The 18766-nt window shown below is 39.2% G+C and overlaps 1 protein-coding gene across 2 annotated transcripts in view; it reads left to right on the plus strand.

Moving 5' to 3' along the window:
• The window catches only part of Mctp (multiple C2 domain and transmembrane region protein), a 544727-nt gene that overhangs the window by 112972 nt on the left and 412989 nt on the right, over window positions 1-18766 (plus strand). Inside the window, exon 1 of one of the 2 annotated variants that reach the window (XM_083140908.1) lies at window positions 16912-17104. The exons of the other annotated variant lie outside the window; for it this stretch is intronic. Within the exon in view, the coding sequence (XP_082997034.1) occupies window positions 17101-17104 (4 nt within the window). The 5' untranslated portion in view covers window positions 16912-17100. Of the gene's footprint in view, window positions 1-16911; window positions 17105-18766 lie in introns of those variants that run through there. 2 annotated transcript variants of the gene reach the window in all.

Consider the following 18766-nt stretch of genomic DNA (forward strand, 5'->3'; position numbering starts at 1 on the left):
GCCTAGAATATTAAATTTTATCCTCAATGTATGCAACCGCGCTGCAGAAGTACACATTTGCCATTAATGGATTAGGTTTGCAACTACGATAAACAAAATCTGTAAATCGATAAATATCCGCTTGGTATATCTGAATATGTCAAGTAGTAAAGTCATTTTGCACTTCAAATAGTTTACCAAAATCTCGAACGAGACAGTCTCGAACATTAAGTCTTGCCTCATTCCCGGTTTCGTCTCGACTGGTTTGGTCTCGTTCTCGTTAAAGGTTGTTGCAGGTTGTCTCGGTGTCATCCACGAACTAGAAAAACGACAGAGAAATGATTCGGATGGCAGGGAAGTGTGTGGTTGTAACGCCTGCTTTCAAGGTTGGGGGAATGTGTGCACAAGAGAAGGTAGTTGTGTTTAGTTAAATCCAACGGGCGCTCATCTTGACCCTGCTGGCAAGTGTATATACATCCGTCTATCAAGACTTCTAATACATCCTTTTATGAAGAATGTTCCTTCCTTCCTGATGGATTAAATGTCAAACGTTCTTGGCCCGCTCCTCAATCGGCCCATGAAAACGTACAGACAAAGTCCACACAAACACTCGGAATCCCGCGAAGCTCTTTACAACACGTTTCCCTCTTGCAATCCCTTTATCCTAGACTGTTTTCCACGAAACTGCAGTTTGTAGCGTGTTCTGTCTAACGAAAAAGGAGCGGGCATTACTTATGAAGAGTACCGCTCAGGCAAGTGGGAACGACAACCCTGAAAGGAAAGAAAATCCAATTATTGAAAGAAATTTCTCGGAAGGGCGCCGGCCGAGTCTCAGCTATAAAACTCAAGAATATTTTCCGTTAGCTTCTCCTCGCAACTCACAGATGGCAGCATCGTTCGTTTGGAAAGCAATATGTGCTGCTATCTATGAACGTCGTGTGGGAATTATTTTGCGCGTTGGAGGGTTCTTAATCTGCTTCGAATGAGGCTTTGGTCGGCTTCTGACCTAAAGAGGAGATGTTCTTGCACGAAATGTGCCTCGAAAACGCTTTTTTCCCGAAAAAAAGAAAAGAAACGGAAGTGAAGTTGGAGAACTTTGCCGCTTTTACGGGATTGACAGTGACATTCCGTACACTACAACGGAGAGATTTCGAGTTTCTTTCTCCATTGCTGCTGAGACGGTTCTTAGTAATAATGGTTGATCACGCAGTCAATCGAGTGAGGACCGTGCTAACGGCACTATTGCATAATCGTCATTGGTAAAAGGTAAACAAAGGGAATACCTTTCCAGGTAAAGGGAAGTCTACAACATGGACAGCTCACGGTTAAAACACCTAGAAGGTGCAGAGCAGGGAATCATATAGGGATTCTACTCGGCCATGGCGGAGGTGATGTGATCATCAACATACTCCAGGCGCTTTTAAACTCATAACTTGCTCCAGACGCCAATAGATTAGAGACTGGGTGACCCCAGATCTTCTTTGTACCAGGATATTGTCACCTAAGGTCACCGTCCCAGAAATCGAACTCAGATCTTCGTCGTAGTAGACAGACGCCCTTCCGACTGGACCACCGAGGCTGTTGATTGGAAGATATCAGTATCTTGTTTCGATAGACGTCCGAGAGAAAGGAGAGAGAGAGAGAGAGAATATTATTCATTGATTGGTTGAGTTGTTTTGTTTTACTTTGCTTTCTGCCTTTTTTCCTAACCGAGAAGATGGGGATGAGAGATGATGTGATGAAGTTGATGAAGGGACAGTCACAAAGAACACCTATGCTGTCCAGGTCAGGATTCGAACCCAGGACCCCTGGCGTCGTAGCGTGCTGTATTTACCACTCCGCCACGGAGGTCAGTAGGATATTGTTCATATAAATATTATTTCGGCCCTTCAGGAATTTAGAATAGTTTATGTTTCTAAGTCTTGTTTTCTAATTTCTGCTTCGCATTTCTGCCTCTTTAGGCTAAAGATGACATGATAGATAATGATCATGTGAAAATGATGAATCGACACTCATGTGTAAACTTCCACTCTGAGACCAGGGTCAGGAATCGATCGTTCCACACCCAACTGAGGCCCAATACCTAATAGTAAATTATTTATAGTTGCAGAGGCTCCTGAAAACATGTTAAAGTATTAATACCCACAAAGGGGTTTACACTATTTGAATGTTAATAACAGAGAAAGTATTACAGATAACCTGATGGAACTTTCTGTATCTGGATCTGTCATGATTAGTGCTTGTTGCCATTCATTTGTTGTTTTTTTTAAATTCAGTTCAGTTGCTAGTAGTGACAAGTAATTGACAAGATGGCTGGGAACCTTTCCGTTGAGATACGGAAGTGGATTATAAAGTGTTTTTGGAAATGTGAGAACATGAAAGAAGTGCAGAGACGATGGCGGGCAGAATTTGATACTGCGCCACCGTCACGTGTAACAATTACGAAATTACGCGACAAGTTTGAGAGGGAAGGAACTGTGTGTGATCTGGGACGGTGTGACAGGAAGAAATCAGTATCGGACGAAACAGGGATGGAAGCAGTGGCACAAACTTTCACAAAATCCACCAAGAAGTCCATACATCAAATTCTGCCCGCCATCGTCTCCGCACTTCTTTTATGTTCTCACATTTCCAAAAACACTTTAAAATCCACTTCCGTTGCTCAACGGAAAAGTTCCCAGCCATCTTGTCAATTACTTGTCCCTACTTGCAACTGCACTGAAATTACAGAAAAACAAGTGAATGTCAACAAGCATTAATCATGACAGATCCAGATACAACAAGTTCCATCAGGTTATCTGTAATACTTTCTCTGTCATTAACATTCAAATAGTGTAAACACCTTTGTGGGACACTCGGTACAGTAGAATCCCTATAACTCGAGGTCAATGGGACTGAGACTACCTCAAATTACAAAAACTCAAACTAAGAATAACCTTAGTAAAATCGGAAAAGGCGAAAGTAAAACAGTACAACAACAAACTACAGTAGTATGTGCAAAATGGGAGGAGGACCTTCCCGATGGAGTAGTGGTTGCGTCGTCTAATTGTAATCAAAGGGTTCCGGGTTCGATACCCAGTGGAAGCACACAGTAGTTCGGATTCCACTTTAAACTGTAGGTCTAGTCTCTATTATCCTATCTGTGCATAAATTGGATTTACTACAACGAGAACGCAAACTCAGTGTGCAGAATGGAATATTCAGTATTATTATGAATAATGTACTTACCTACATTGCTCAGTGCAGTAGAACAATGTTGTTATGAAATATAGTAGTTTAACTTATACTTTAAAGCAATGGTCAAGTGTCTTCAGAACATTTCACCTTTTCCGAGCAGCAATGTTACGTCATCATCTGAATAACAAATTTTCGGTAGGTATTGCCTCTGATTGTTGTCCTACGTACCTCATTGGCCTTTTTTAAAGTTCCGTTTAGTTTTTTTTTATTTTTGACTCTCATTATACAAAACATTGAATTATTGAGAGACTACAGTATTTAGAAAAAAATAATTGTGGATTTTTCTGCAGTTAGTTCCCCTTAAACCATGTCTTGTCCTTTACTAAAGAATTTGTAAAATATTTTATTTCACTATTTAACCAATACTTTCATATTTCACTTTCTTGTGAAATATTGACAGAAGCATAATATTGTCTTTTGATGATTCAGAACAGCAGATACCGTACCGCAGAGACCCTCACACCACTGATTCCAAAGGGAACCGAGATGAAGAAGGGAACGCCGGATATTGAAACCGAAATCTACATTTCAAAACAGCTCCGAAAGTCGTAAAGACCAGGCTGATTGCCACGATCTGTGGGAATATCCGTGGCACTCGTTTCATGGAGTTAAATTGGCTTTTGCGAGCTGTTTGAGCTGCGGGTAAAAGGACGGCTTAGAAAACTTTAGATTCTCTCGAACTTCTCCTCTACAAGGAACTCAGCGAAGCGAACTAATTTTACTTCTAGATTTTCCATCTCACTGTTTCTGTTAACCACGCAGCTCAGCAATGTCTCTTGCAGAAAATTTCGTTATAGAATTTCGATACAAAGTTTATAAGGTATAAAGGTAAGGCTACACCGTGCACATGTTGTGAAGGCGTACGGGGTTAACTTGGAAGAAGGACACCACATATACTCTATGTGTAAGCGATAACTCTTTCTGAGGACATCCAAATGTCAACCTCACTTTCACTTACACCCTGGTAACTGCAATTTTGCAGGCTGACGAGGCTGTGGAGTCTGGACCCCGGCCGATATAATCCTCTGTTGTCCATATGTGTTCGTGATTGTCCCTTCATCTATTTCATCTCATCGCTAGGGCGCGGAAGTTGATGACAAATCATTTTTTTTTCTGACCTTTGAAAACAATGCAAAACCTGATATAGGTCCGTTTCCAATAAGTTAGAACCAGAAAACATTGCTTTTATTTTGCATTTTATTGAATTTCTCGGCCTTATTGACTTTTAGGTAATTTTTCGGTATTTTTTGCCGTCTTTATTGCATTTTTATTCATTTTTCAGGTTTGTCTTTCTTCTCCCCTGTTGTTTCGTGAATTTTAAATGCATTTGGAAGCATAATTTATGTATTTAAATTTCCTGACATGATCTTTTTGTAGCAAGTTTGTCATTGATCGAAAATATGGTCAATGAAAATGCACAATATTATTTTTAACTTAAAGTTTGGCAATGAATTATTTGCGGCACATTTATTTATCCTCCAGCACTTAAAATACTTTGTTCGAAGTCTACTTTGAGGTTCCCTTGCTGGCCACTATAACATCTATAATCTTTGGTTTTAGTCACAATGTATAAACATTGTAATATGATGTGCGCGAAACATAACTTCTCAGATGCTGACCGACTACTGCATCGTGCAAGGCCCAGTCTGAAAGGCGAATGACTTACATAGAAAAGCCTTGAAGTAAATTTTAAGAAAACTACAAAAGCACTTAATTGCTTTCCCCCTCTTTGCTTTGCAACTGTTTTTGTATAATTATTCAACTATTCTGTTGTAATTCATGAAAAAAATCAAGCTTTCATTTTGAGAGCGAAAAATATTTTAGGTCATTTTAAAATAATTTTAATAATAGGTAATTTTTTTTTGGAGATTTTTTTGTCATCAAATCACATGTATCAATTAATTTGCCGTTTTTGTAGGTGATGTTATCACCACCATGCTCCCGCTTTTACCTCCTAGGGTTGCCTCAGGTACCCATTTGTTAGAGACTGGTTGAACCCCAGAGTTGATCTATGCAGGGACATCCTATGCATGGAAAATTTTTCACCTGAGATTAAGCAACCCAGGAATCGAACTCGGCTCTCCCGTGTGTAAGTTAGACACCCTACCGAGGTGTTTCTTAGAAGGAAAACTCACAAGCAACAGTTTTTCCTGTGATTCTCTTTCTCTTTCTCATCTTCCATTATCTTCTTTTTCATTCAGGACAGACAAACACAAGCATCCATGTTTAACCCAGGATTCGAACCTCGGAACTCCTCGTGTCGTAGTGCTCTGCGGTGACAACTCCACCACTGAGATCGATTGAATAACCGCAAATCTCCGATGCAATGTTTGTAATGTAAAAGGTGGAGTGCAGAAATGAGTGTAAAAGACCGTCAATATCTTCTGCCATCTGACTACGTAAAAAACTCAAGCATGACAGTTCTTGAAGTATTAACGACTGTTATATAGTTATTAATATAATAATGATATTAATGGTTCACACAATTATAATTTACAATCATTCACACGAAGGATGCGCAGTCATTAATCGCCATACAGTGTAAATAATCATCTTCATGTTCTACTTTTGAGCTTTTGAAAAAACAGAAATTTAAAATCCGACTCTCACCCTTCCTCGGGAATCAATTCTAGTTACGGTCTGCCCCTACAATGCAATAAATTCAGAGAACATGCCATATTATTAAACTGACGGAACTGCAATCTTGAACGCATAAACTGTGCGTTTCGAACAGACTTCATGCAGGTGCGTGCAGAGAGTGGTCACCATAGCAACGATTTCTTGTTTAACCTACGCAACCTTTTAATTAATGCAAGCTGCCTTTGCCCAGGGTAATGTAAATACCAGGATGGCGAAGCTGCGAGTTCCGTTGCACAGAAAGCGCATAAACTAAAAGACCACTGTGTTTCGTGAAATGCGTTTTTCGTTTGTTATACTCGTAAGTGAGAGCTGTAAACATGGTCATGTAAGGAGAAAGAGATTCATTACTAACTCTCGGGGTCCGTTGAGTGCGGTTTGTTGTTGCCTGAGTTTTATTTTTCTGGTTGTGTCAACCAAAGTCGTACTATGGCACTAGGTAGCGACTCTGGAATACGTATAATCAGTTGAGTCACTTTTTACTAATTCATTTATTTATTTATTGATAGATCTCAACAGGCCGAGACCAATTATAGTACTCTAATTACATAATATTACTACAATAGATTCAGTGTTCCAGTAATAGTATTTTTGAAATTGTATAAACTCATTGCAAAAATATCAATTGTGTTATTTACACATGGAATTGTGTTGAAAGAGTTGCACGCTCCCCACACCGGAGAGGTAGAAAGAATTGGTGTTTTCGCTCTCTGGCAATGAAAGATTTTGGGCTTGAGACGTGTTTTGGAAACAGGAACATTAAATGTAACTGAAAGCAAGTTGGAATCGTCTATTATACCGTTAATTACTTTATACAGAAAGAGCAGGTCACTTACTTGTCGCCGGAGTGCTAGTTTGCTGAAGTTGTTCTCTGAAAGTAGATTATCGTATGAATCTAATGTTGAATATTCTCCACAGGCTTTGCATTTGAGGTATCTAAGGAACTTTGACTGAAAACGTTCCAGTCTATGAATTAAGCCTTTTTGAGTGGGATTCCAGACTACTGACGTATATTCTAGTTTTGACCGTACGAGGGAATATAAAGTACTTTCACTGGCTCTATTTTCGTGAAGTCGTGGCTTGACCGGATTATAGAACCCAAGTTTCTGAAAGCGTTGGTAACAGTTTCAATATGCTTATGAAATTTGAGCTTGGTGTCGATGGTCACTCCGAGGCCTTTAATTTAATTTTTTCGTGTGATTTGTATATTTTTAATGCGGTATGGAAAAACATCGCAGTGATAAATCATAAGCAACAAAATCTAAAAGTTCTAAAATTTAATACAGGAAAATTTGCTGATGAAAGAATTAAGAAAGATTACCAAATTAAACTGTCAAATAGATTTGATATTTTGCAGGATTTAAATGATGATGAAAATATAAATGAAACAGACGTAAATAAGAATTGGGACCACATACGTAATGCAATAGAATCAGCAGCTAAAGAAAGTATAGGATACCATAAACCAAGAAAAAGTAAGCCATGGTTTGATAATGAATGTCATAATCTAATAGAAATAAGGAATCAGGCTAGACTTAGGTGGTTAAATAACTCTGATGATACAAATCTAAGCAATTATAATGGAATAAAGCGAGAAGTTAATCGCATGTTTAGAAGTAAAAAAAGAGATTACTTGAAAAGCAAAATTAACGAAATTGAAACAAACAGCAAAAACAAAAATATCAGAGATTTATATAAAGGTGTAAATGAATTTAGAAAGGGGTGGCAACCTAAAGTAAACTCGATAAAAGATAAATACGGTGATTTTCTAGCTGACCCAAGCGATATTCTAAATAGATGGAAGAACTACTTTCATGACCTTTTAAATGTTCATGTAGGATATAAATCAGAAGTAAATGAAGTACACACAGCAGAACCTTTAGTTCCAGAACCTAACTTGACTGAAGTTAAAGATGCTATTAAAAGGCTAAAGAATAACAAAGCACCTGGCATTGATTTAATACCAGCTGAGTTAATTAAATATGGTGGAAATTCGTTAATATGTCAAATTCATAAATTAATTTGTTTAATATGGAATAACGAAGAAATACCTCAACAGTGGAAAGAATCCATAATTGTTCCTGTGTTTAAAAAAGGTGATAAAATGAACTGCAATAATTACCGTGGAATTTCTCTACTCTCAACAACATATAAAATATTATCTAACATTCTTTTAACAAGACTAACCCCATATGCTAATGAAATTATAGGTGATTATCAATGTGGATTTAAACGCAACAGATCAACTACAGATCAAATTTTTCACATCAGACAGACACTTGAAAAAAAGTGGGAATATAATCAAAATGTCCATCAGCTATTCATTGATTTCAAAAAAGCATATGATTCGGTGAAAAGAGATAAATTATATAATATATTAGTAGAGTTTGGAATACCTAAGAAGCTTGTTAGTATGATAAAAATATGCACCAGTGAAACAGAAAGTAAAATTCGTGTGGGTATTAATGTGTCTGACAAATTTACAATTCATGATGGGTTAAAACAAGGAGATGCATTGTTCTTTAATTTTGCCTTAGAATATGCTGTTAGGAAGGTAAAAGGAACTAACGAAGGACTAAAATTAAATGGTATGACTCAGTTGTTATCATATCATCATACAGATGATGTAGACTTATTAGGGGATGATATAAATACAATTAAGAATAATGCTAAAATATTTTTTCCAAACTGCTAAAGAGAGAGGTTTGGAAGTTAACAAAGAGAAAACTAAATAAATGCTTACAGGACGAAACCAAGTGTTAGGTAATAATCAAAATCTAATTATTGATAACAACTCATTTGAACCAGTTTCCAAATTCAAATACTTAGGAGTAATATTAACAAATGAAAATTATATTAAAGAGGAAATAAAAAGTAGGCTTAATTCAGGAAATGCATGTTACTTCTCTCTTCATAAACTTTTGTCTTCTCGTTTAATATCTAAGAAACTAAAAGTTAAAATATACAAAACAGTAATTTTGCCTGTAGTATTATATGGGTGTGAAACGTGGTCCCTTACATTGAAAGAGGAACACAAATTGAGAGTATTTGAAAATATGATCCTTAGGAAAATCTTTGGACCTAAAAGGGATGAGGAGACAGGTGAGTGGAGAAGGTTACATAATTTAGAACTACATAATTTGTATTCATGTCCAGATATTATTAGAATAATTAAATCAAGACGACTCAGGTGGGCAGGCCATGTGGCACGAATGGGAGAGGAAAGAGGAGTTCACAGGATTCTTGTTGGGAAACCTGATGGTAAGAGACCTGTAGGAAGGCCAAGACGAAGATGGAGGGACAACGTTGAGATGGACCTAAAGGAAATCGGTAGAGATGGAAAAGAGTATATAGATCTTGCCCAAGATAGGGACAGATGGAAGGCCTGTGTTGCTGCAGCCATGAACCTTCGGGTTTGAGAAGGCTAGAGAGTTAGTTAGTTATTTATGGAAAAACATAAGGTGCTTTCCGTTTTGAGTAAGTGACTACGCTGAATTTTGTTGGGTTAAGATCTAACTTGTTATTTTTACACGAAGAAATCACTCTGTCTACTTCTTCCTGTAGTTTCAAACATTCTAAAGCGGTCCAAGATTAGACTCTTGTGGAACACAAGAATATGGTGTGAAGGGACGACTTTTGATTTTTCTATATACTACAGTTTGCGTTCGATCGGCTAAATATGAAGCAAAGGAATTTAAAGTATAAGTGAAATATTGAATGAAGCAATTTTATGTAATAATCATGGTCATTTTTTGTCAAATACCTTTGTAAAATCGGTGTATATTGCATCGACTTGTCCTGTGTTATCTAGTACGTACATTGCATGCGTAATGGGTAAAGTTAGCTAAGTTTGTTATGGTAAACCTCTTTGGAGTAAATACATGCTGATGGGGAGAGATAACTGGATTGAGGTGTGCTACAAATGTTTTAGCAAGACTAGACAAAATTTCTATTGGTCTATAATTTTCTAAGCTTGACCTTTGGTGGGACTTGGGGATAGGACAGACCGACGATGTTTTCCATTTTGAAGGAAATGTTGGTAAAAATTTGCAGCAAGGGATATTTTAAAGCACCGCAACATCCTATTACTATACTATATTGTGGTATGTTGTCGGGGCCGGTCGTTGTTTTGGATTTCAACTTCTTAATAGCAACTTGGCTTACGCGGATGTTGCGCAAAGTGAAAATATTGGTTCAGTAGCGTTTCGTCCGAGTTGCAGTTCGTCCGAAAGCGAAATTCGTAAAAAAAATAATTTTAAAAATGCTACAGCTCGTCCGCGACGGTCTAATGAGTTGCGTTTCGTCCGAGCCTGGCTTATGATGAGTCACACCTTGACTAACCGGTGGCAGAGGTGGAATTGGTGACTATGGTGCAGACTCAGCCAAATCGTCGAGAAGGGGGTTCCGGGTTCGATACCCTTTGGAAGCACAAGTAGTTCGGATCCCACTTTAAACTGTAGGTCCAGTCCCGATTAGCTGGACTTAAAACAACAAATCAAATCAAATCGTCGAGAGGAAGTGAACTTGGATCCAGAAATTTTAGTCACGGCAGATAGCAACGCTTTCTTACTATCTGACGACTGTGACGGTGAGAGGTTATTAATATTTGCAAGTTCCAGAGGGAACGAAATATTAAAACAACAAAAAAATATCTTCTTGGATGGAATATTTAAGAGTGTTAGCAAGCAGTTTGTTTGCTTCATTAAACACTATTAGGATGGTAGCCCTCGGACGAAACCCTACTCGGTCATGTAACCGTAAGCTGCCTATTCCTAGAATTCGGACAAAACGCAACTCGGACGAAACGCTACACCACGAAAATATCAAGTTGTTCGTTAGCAATTTCTATTTTTAGTTTGTTTACGTCATGTTGGAATAGTAAGAATTTAGTGTTCGGAAAGTTACGATTTAAAAGTTACCGAGTAACTTTCTTCAAAAAGTAACTAATTTACAGTTACAGTATCACATTTTAAAAAGTAAGTAGGTTGCAGTTATCGTTACTTTTACAGTCACTTTCTACTACACACACTTGCAACTAATTAGACACAATCAACAACCATTAATTATATAAAATAATCACATGTAGACTTACTTGTGTTTTATTTGTGTTTCTGGTACTTAATATAAGTATTTATATTAATACAAAAAGAAAACTGTTAGAACAAGGAGTCACCTTTGCTTGAATGATCATTCACCTTAAACAAGTTCTCTTATTAAACAATGCCTTCTTTCTAGTTAGCATTACCAATGAATGCAGCAATTTACCCAAAACACCGAAGTCTTCGCATGAAATTAAAAATGACAAATTGCTATAAATCTTGGATGTTCTAAATTTAGAATGCAACAAAGCGTCGCTTTCTTGCCTTAGGCGAATCTACAAAGGTAATCTCACCTTAGCACCCAGAGAAGACACATAGTTAGGATCAGAGTTGCCAAATTTAGCTCTTCTCCCACGTGAACAATTTAAGTGTCGTAAAGTAACTGTTGTTAACATTACTTCTATTCTATTGTTACAGTTGCAGCTACTTACTTATTTATTACTTACATTCTATTGTTACAGTTGCAGCTACTTACTTTTAAAAGTAGCTACAGTAGTTACAGTTAGAATTTCTTACAAAAAGTAACTGTTATTTCCTAACACTGTAATCTGTAGTGTTTAACCTTTCTCCCTCTTAGTTATTTCGGCGCATGTCGTACAATTATTCTACCACTATAAACAGCAACATACATGATAATTTTCGTTCATTTGCGTGGTATTGTATTATATACAGGAGTGTTCTGTTAGCCATTTGTGTTCAGTCTGTGACTCCATTAACCAAATAGAATGTTAGGCATGTGTTGGAGAATTTGAACAATGTTTTGCTCACACAGAGTACTACCATTCCTACCGCCCCCTAACATCATTAAATTTTGTATGCTAGGATTTCCAATTGTGCGTCATATGGGTTCATCCAACATTTAATGTATGAACGTTGTCTGTTGGTTTAGTATTTACTTACAAGATCTTTGGTCACAGTAGAGTGAGCAGATATATCAATGTACGTATATCGTATATTGATATATCTGCTAACTCTATATTTATGCATGTTTATATCGAGGCGGATTGCCTCCTTAAACTAATGCGGGTTTTATACGTGCATGATTCATTACGTGAATTAGCCTGTCCTGAACGCTTAGCGTTCGTGCACGAACGTTACTAGGGTCAGGCTCACCGGACGACACTAAAACATAATCTTCCGAATCTATCATTTGATTACTTTTCGAACGAGCGATGGTTATAGCGGGACCACAGGCAAAAGGACCTGCGCAGACCCGCGTGTCCTGTGCATCGTACATGCGCGTGGAGGGGAGGGGTACATTGGAGTAGGCTTCTTCACGGCCCGAGTTGAACGGATGGAGGGGGAAATGCGCGAAGGCTTCTGGTCCAAGGTTCTTTTGTTTCTGGTGGTTCTATATTCTGTTAGAAATTCACGCACAAAATATAATGAGATACATGAAAGACAAGAGAGAATTGAGACAAAATTATACAGAAAAGGAGAAAGAATTCTTTAATCACTACGATTCGATTGTGAACGGGGAAATTATGACTGATGGCAAAATTGAGCAGTCGTGTTAGGTAACAAATCATATTGTCAACACAGTCCCCTTTAAATTTATTTTAAATTTAATACTTAAGAGTGCAAAATGGAAACTTTATCACTTCCTATACATGTGAAACTTAGAGACTCGTGTAGAGAAAAGAAAGGAAAATATGAAGAAGAATCTACGAACCAATCATAGAAGCAGATGGCACCTAGAGATCCTGAATCCAATCCGAAAATAATGCAAAATTCTATATTATAAACCAAGTCTGCAAGACTAAGGTGGTTAGGAGCTATAGAATGATCAACGGAAAGTGAACCAAAAGCATACATGGATGGGCCAAGAGCATTAGGTATGGCAAGGAACAGATTAGAATGATATAATAAAGGACTGGAGAGAAATTAAAGTTGACAATTGGTCAGAGTGCATCCAGGAGAGAAAGAAATGGAGGAAAATTGTTGAGAAGGGCAACACTTTCTAATCTGTGTATGAAATTGTAGCTCTTCAAGAGGAAGGTGAGGGAAAGAATAAGTGAGAGTGAGTTTACATTTTTGTCTTTTAAGTCCACTTTATACACAGATAGGCTAATGGGGACTGCACCTACAATCTAAAGTTGGATCAGAACCTCTATGTGCCTCCACCGGGTATTGAATCCGGAACCCTTTGATTACAATGCGACGACGTTACCACTACGCCATCGGAGAGGCCTCGAGGAATGAGAGAAAAATAAAGAGAAAATTAAAATCTAGATTTATAAACGAGTTTTCTTCTCTTAAGGGTGCTCTTTGGCATGTTATTTGTTGAGAAAATTAACTTGAGAGAGAGTGGTGCGAAATACCCAATATGGTGTCGCATATCCAATATGACGATAATTTTCGGGTCTTACCTCGAAAATTGTTTATGCACTTGTAGGTAAAGCGTGAAAGACACAAGCGCCAAACCACTGGAAATAAATTGAATAAGAGGGAAGAAAGAGAAAAATGAATAAAAATATGTAGAGAAGAATGGACATAAAGAGAAAGAGACACCGAGGCAGGGACAATAAAGAAGAAAAGAAAGAGTAAGATAAAACAGAGACAGAGAGAGCGAGATATAAGAAATATCAAGAAAGAGAATGAACGAAATAGAAATGAGGAAAGGAATACAAGAAAGAGAAATTAAGAAGAGAAAGAGACGAAAGGAGGAGAAACAGGAAATAAGGGAGAAAGTGAAGAAAGAGAAGCAGAACCAACTTGAAAATATTTCGTCCACCCGCGAGCCTGCCCAAACAAAATTCTTCGGCGACGGGACTATTAATACTAGATGTGTTTCTTCATCTTCACGCCGGCTAAGGATCCTTCAGGGTTATGCGTCTTTCACGTGTCTTGGCGGTGAGCGAGTCTAGGATAACAACTGTGTAGTCTGACACAGATCGTGCACCTGCCTCACTCATGTACTGCTTTGTCCGGGAAACCCAGACACGACTTTCGTCACTTTGTCTTGACAGGCGTTGCACATTCACGTGGCTTTTTTTTCTTCTTTAACCTTCTGCAACAGTGGCGGCACCTTCCGACGATTCACGCTATAACTCTCTCTTTCCCCCGGTCGATATAGATCCTAACTGCAGATTTTTTCTCCACGAAATACAGAGGTGGTGCATTTGAGACGGGGTTGCCAGTGATTGAAATTTATTTGCTCACGTTTTCCTTATTCGTGTGCTTTTCGGAGCATAACTCGGCTGTTTAGAGAAGAATTATAGATGGCAGGAAGCGTCTACCTGCGTTAGGCATTTGTTTTCCAATTTAGATGATTTCTGTTATATTGAATTACATACTTAAGTTGATTTTAATCTGAGAAATTAATTCGGAGCACGATAATTGTTTTAAAAATAGAATTGAAAATTATCAATAACAATTAAGTATTCGGAACTGCAAAAATAGTATTTGTGTGATATTTGTTTGTCACTTGCGATGTTCACAACAAAAACGCTTTATCGTTGAACAATGATCATACTAGTGAGTTATACTTTAATATATTGTTTTAATAGTTTTGTCTAATAGTTTTCTAGTATATATTAAAATATTGTTTGCAAGCTATCACAGTTCTAGACTTACAAATTCATGTTTGATTATTACGACCTTATCCTTTCCTTTGTGTATTGTACTTCAATAAAAGTGGTGCTTTCTTATTGATTCATTTGTTTTATTTTTACTTCGCTTTTCTGCAACTTTTGGCTAATCGCGAAAATGAGGTGAGTGATGGATGATATGATGAAATTGATGAATGGACACTCACAACGAACCCCCATGGCCAAGCCGCGAATCGAACCCTAGACCCCTGGCATCGTGCTTTGTTATTGAGTGACGATAGTATCGCAGAAATATAACCAACCTATATTCACTATCGAGCATCGATTTAGGTGAAAATAAATCATTTATACAACGCACTTTTCTTTTCGTTTCTCCAACGCAAGGCTGGTGAGATCCAAATGACGAAAGAAATAATGCATAATCTTCGGACACAACTACCCCAGCGAGTCCATCGGAAAAAGATTGGCAATAATTGTGGCAAGTGAGAAAGTTTATGTTTACTTAGTGAATGAATGATATGGCGTTCGTATTACGAGGGGTAGTCATAAAGTTTTAATTATCACCTCGAAAAAATAAAGTTGTGTAATTAATTTTTTGAATGTTTGCATGTACATGTCTGCAGTCCTGGTACACATTGAAATCTCCGCGCCACAGTACCGTAGCACGCCGCTAGAGGAGCCAAAACAAAATGGCGCATCCCATTGATAAAGTGGAATATCGTGCGGTAATACGTTTTCGGCATTTGAAGGGGAACAACGCTGCAACAATCCCTGCTGAGTTGGTGGAAGTGTGCGGCTGCAATGCACCATCATATGACACAGTGGTTAGGTGGCGCAGACGCTTCCAGTGTGGTCAAACAAGTCTGAATGACGAAGAACGAAGTGGCAGACCATCTCTCTGTGAAGAACCGGGAATCGCGAGTGAAGTGGAGGCCCTGGTGCTCGAAGACCGGCGTACCGGCGAATAAGTGAAAATCAGTCATGGATCAGTTTTCAACATCCTGCATGACATTTTGAACATGACAAAGGTCGCAGTCCGCTGGGTCCCGCGACTGCTTACACCCATTCAAGAAGCCCACCGAACCCAGGCAGCAGCAGAAATGTTGCAGCTGTGTCAGGCCAATCCAGATGACTTCTTTAGCCGCTTAATCACCATGCACGAGTGCTGGGTGTATCACTATGACCCCGAGACAAAGGAGCAAAGCAAGCAATGGAAACATGTGGATTCATCACCGCCGAAAAAGGCGAAGACCCAACCATCATCGGGCAAGGTGATGCTGAGTGTTTTTTGGGACTGCCATGGTGTGGTGCTAACAGATTGTGCTCGTAAGGGCAAACCATCACAGGAGCATACTACCGAAACCTCCTGACGAGGTTACGGGAGGCTGTCAAGACGAAGCGTCGCGGGAAGCTGTCCAAGGGGTCTTTTCGATCCACGACAACGCCCCAGCCCATTCTGCACAGGACACAGTCAAACATGCTGCTTCTTTGGGCTATCAACTTTTGCCTCACCCCCGTATTCACCTGACATGGCACCCAGTGACTTCTTCCTCGTTCCTCGGATGAAGAAACCATTGCGTGGCAGACATTTCCAGAATGACACCGAGGTGATTTTCGAGGTGGAACGTTTCCAGAACAACCAAAATGTAGACTCCTACAACCAAGGTCTCCGCCAAGTCATCCATAATTGGGGAAAATGCGTTGCATTGAAGGGTGAATATGTAGAGAAGGACTAACACCATCACCAAGTTTCATGGTCGCAGCTTAATTTTTTCGAGGTGATAATTAAAACTTTATGACCACCCCTCGTATACAGATACTTCAACCGCGAAGCATATCATTGTGAATAGCCGTCAGGATGGCGTTGAGTGTTCGACTGATGATCTCTCTACCAAAGGGGTCGGGATCGAGTCCTGGCTTGGACATGGCTGTTCCTTTCTGAGTACCCCTTCATCAATTACATCTTCACGATTAACCAAGTAGGGTAGAAAACCGATGTGAAGTAAATAAAGTCACATCAAAATCAAATTTCATTGTGAACAAATGGTTATCAGCAGTGGCAACACTCCCTTCGAAAGAGCGATAGCGGGAGCTACAAAACACCCCTTCAAATATAAAATATATACGAATATCATTCTTTTCAGTCTATGTTAATAAAAATATTCAATACCAGCCGACCACCCACCCCGTAGACAGTGCGCTCTATCTTTGGGTGGAGTGCCCGTCGCTGGTCACCGGTGAAAATGCCGTCGCATTATTACGGAAAAATCAGTCCAACAATAAGAATGCTGGTACTGGCAACCCTGCCCCGTAGGCTGATTCTTGCGCGCGCATCCCGAACATCCTTGCCTGGGCAGATACGGGCGGCGGGCTTGTAGTGCGGTGTTGTCTAAGTTCTCAGGCGGTTTGAGCCGTGAGGCGGTGAGTGAATTCTGTGTGCGTGTGTTAACCGGTTTGTCTTCTTCTGTCTTCTTCTCTGCTTCTCTCTTCCCTTTTCGTTTCTCTGTGTGGCCTTCCCCACTCTTTTGTGTACCTGCGGGATGCTGTTTGGAGTCAGTGTGCAGTCGGACACCGACCATGCGTTGGGATGAAAGATTATGGGTGAGTACATTGCATCGCACGACTGCTTTCCTTTCATTGAGATATCGTGACTGACAACCGCAGACAATTTAAAAACCAATACGCAGCAATAAGGCGCTCAGTTTCATTAATATCATTCTGTACCGTTAGGTTGACGCTGAAGGGTATGAAAGAAGTAAGTGAAAGTAAGCGTCAGTGTCCTTCGTCAAATGTACGTCCTATCATTTGCTCAGAGCGAGTGAACAAAACCATGAAAAACATTGACGAGCCGGAATCGAACCTGCACTTCCCTCAGTTAAAACATCAGGTTACTGAACGATCAAGATCGTTCGCGCTATCTATCTCAGGACCTGTAATCATTATATGCATTTGTTATTTAAAGCGGACTCAATAGACTGATTTATTTATGATGCATAAGTAAAAACAAACGTTAAAAGTAAAAGTGTGCATTGTATCGTGCCATGAAGTCACATGTGCAAAAGTAGGGCTCCAGACGTTTGGGCCATAGTAGATGTGATGTAGTCAGCACAAGGTTCTAATGTCCTTTACTTCCAGTTTATTAGAAGCTGGGTGAACCCAAGATTGGGTTTTATGCAGGTACATTGTTGGGAAAATCCCTAGCTGAATATTCTAATCCGGGTCCAACACCTGAAAATGCCCTGCCGAATGAATCGCCGCGGCTCAATAATTACTGTGCAATTTATGCAGCATCCTTCAATAACAATTGCTCGAAGCAATTGACTTTCACATTTTATGAATGTACCTATAAAACAGTCAATGTCTCTCTCCTGCTTTTCTGCAGTACTTTTTCTTATTTCACTCTGGAGTGTACACATTCACTCCACAGTTCTGATTTTCTACGATAGCTTGTTCGTGCTCTACTCACATAAAAATTTTATGTTTGGGTCGTGTATTGGTATCTAAAAAGGGTACATTTAAATTTCACAATCCGTAAAGGAGAACGAAGTTTAACGGTAAATATTTTCCAAAGTAGAATCAGATCACAAACCGCCCCCTCTGTGATCAACACGGAGAATGTTGAACTCTCCTAAGCACTGTACGAAGCGAATCTGTAGTGAACCCTTTCAAGTTTGTATTTCATATTTATCGTCACATTTACTTAGTTTGGGAGACTTGTCTCCAATCATATCATCAAAGATCACAAAGTGTCTGTCTATCTTTCAGAACATATTAGTCATCTTGGTTATCGCAAGGGTTTATTTTAACTGTATAGTTTAAACGCGGGGTGAGGATGAACTATGATTTCATTAAATGGATAAAAAATCAATCACAAGGAAACCAAGGCTCTATTGCTTGTTCTCAGTGCACGCAGTCCGGTGTTCAGATATTGATAACGTAAATATTTGCATACGTAAACATGTCGCTAGCCATTCATTTCGTGCCCGCCTAGGAATTGAACGCGAAACCTCTTGATTGCGAACGGACGCCAGTCACAACTTTCAATTTCCGTAGATTTCAGTGAAAATTGTGTGAGCTGCGATTCTTAATTACGCGTCTTTACGTCCCTCCTCCCCCACAATGTGAATATTTCGGTAGTGCCAGACATGCTTCCAATTTAATGCGCGTGACATTTACGCATTCCCGGTGCCGATACGAACGCACAACCGTAGGCGCGCTACGACGCCAGGGGTCCCGAGTTTGAATTCCAGCCTGCCCATGGGT

The sequence above is a fragment of the Lepisma saccharinum genome, chromosome 1 (assembly GCF_977018435.1).
Source record: "Lepisma saccharinum chromosome 1, izLepSacc3.1, whole genome shotgun sequence".
Taxonomy (NCBI): Eukaryota; Metazoa; Arthropoda; class Insecta; order Zygentoma; family Lepismatidae; genus Lepisma; species Lepisma saccharinum.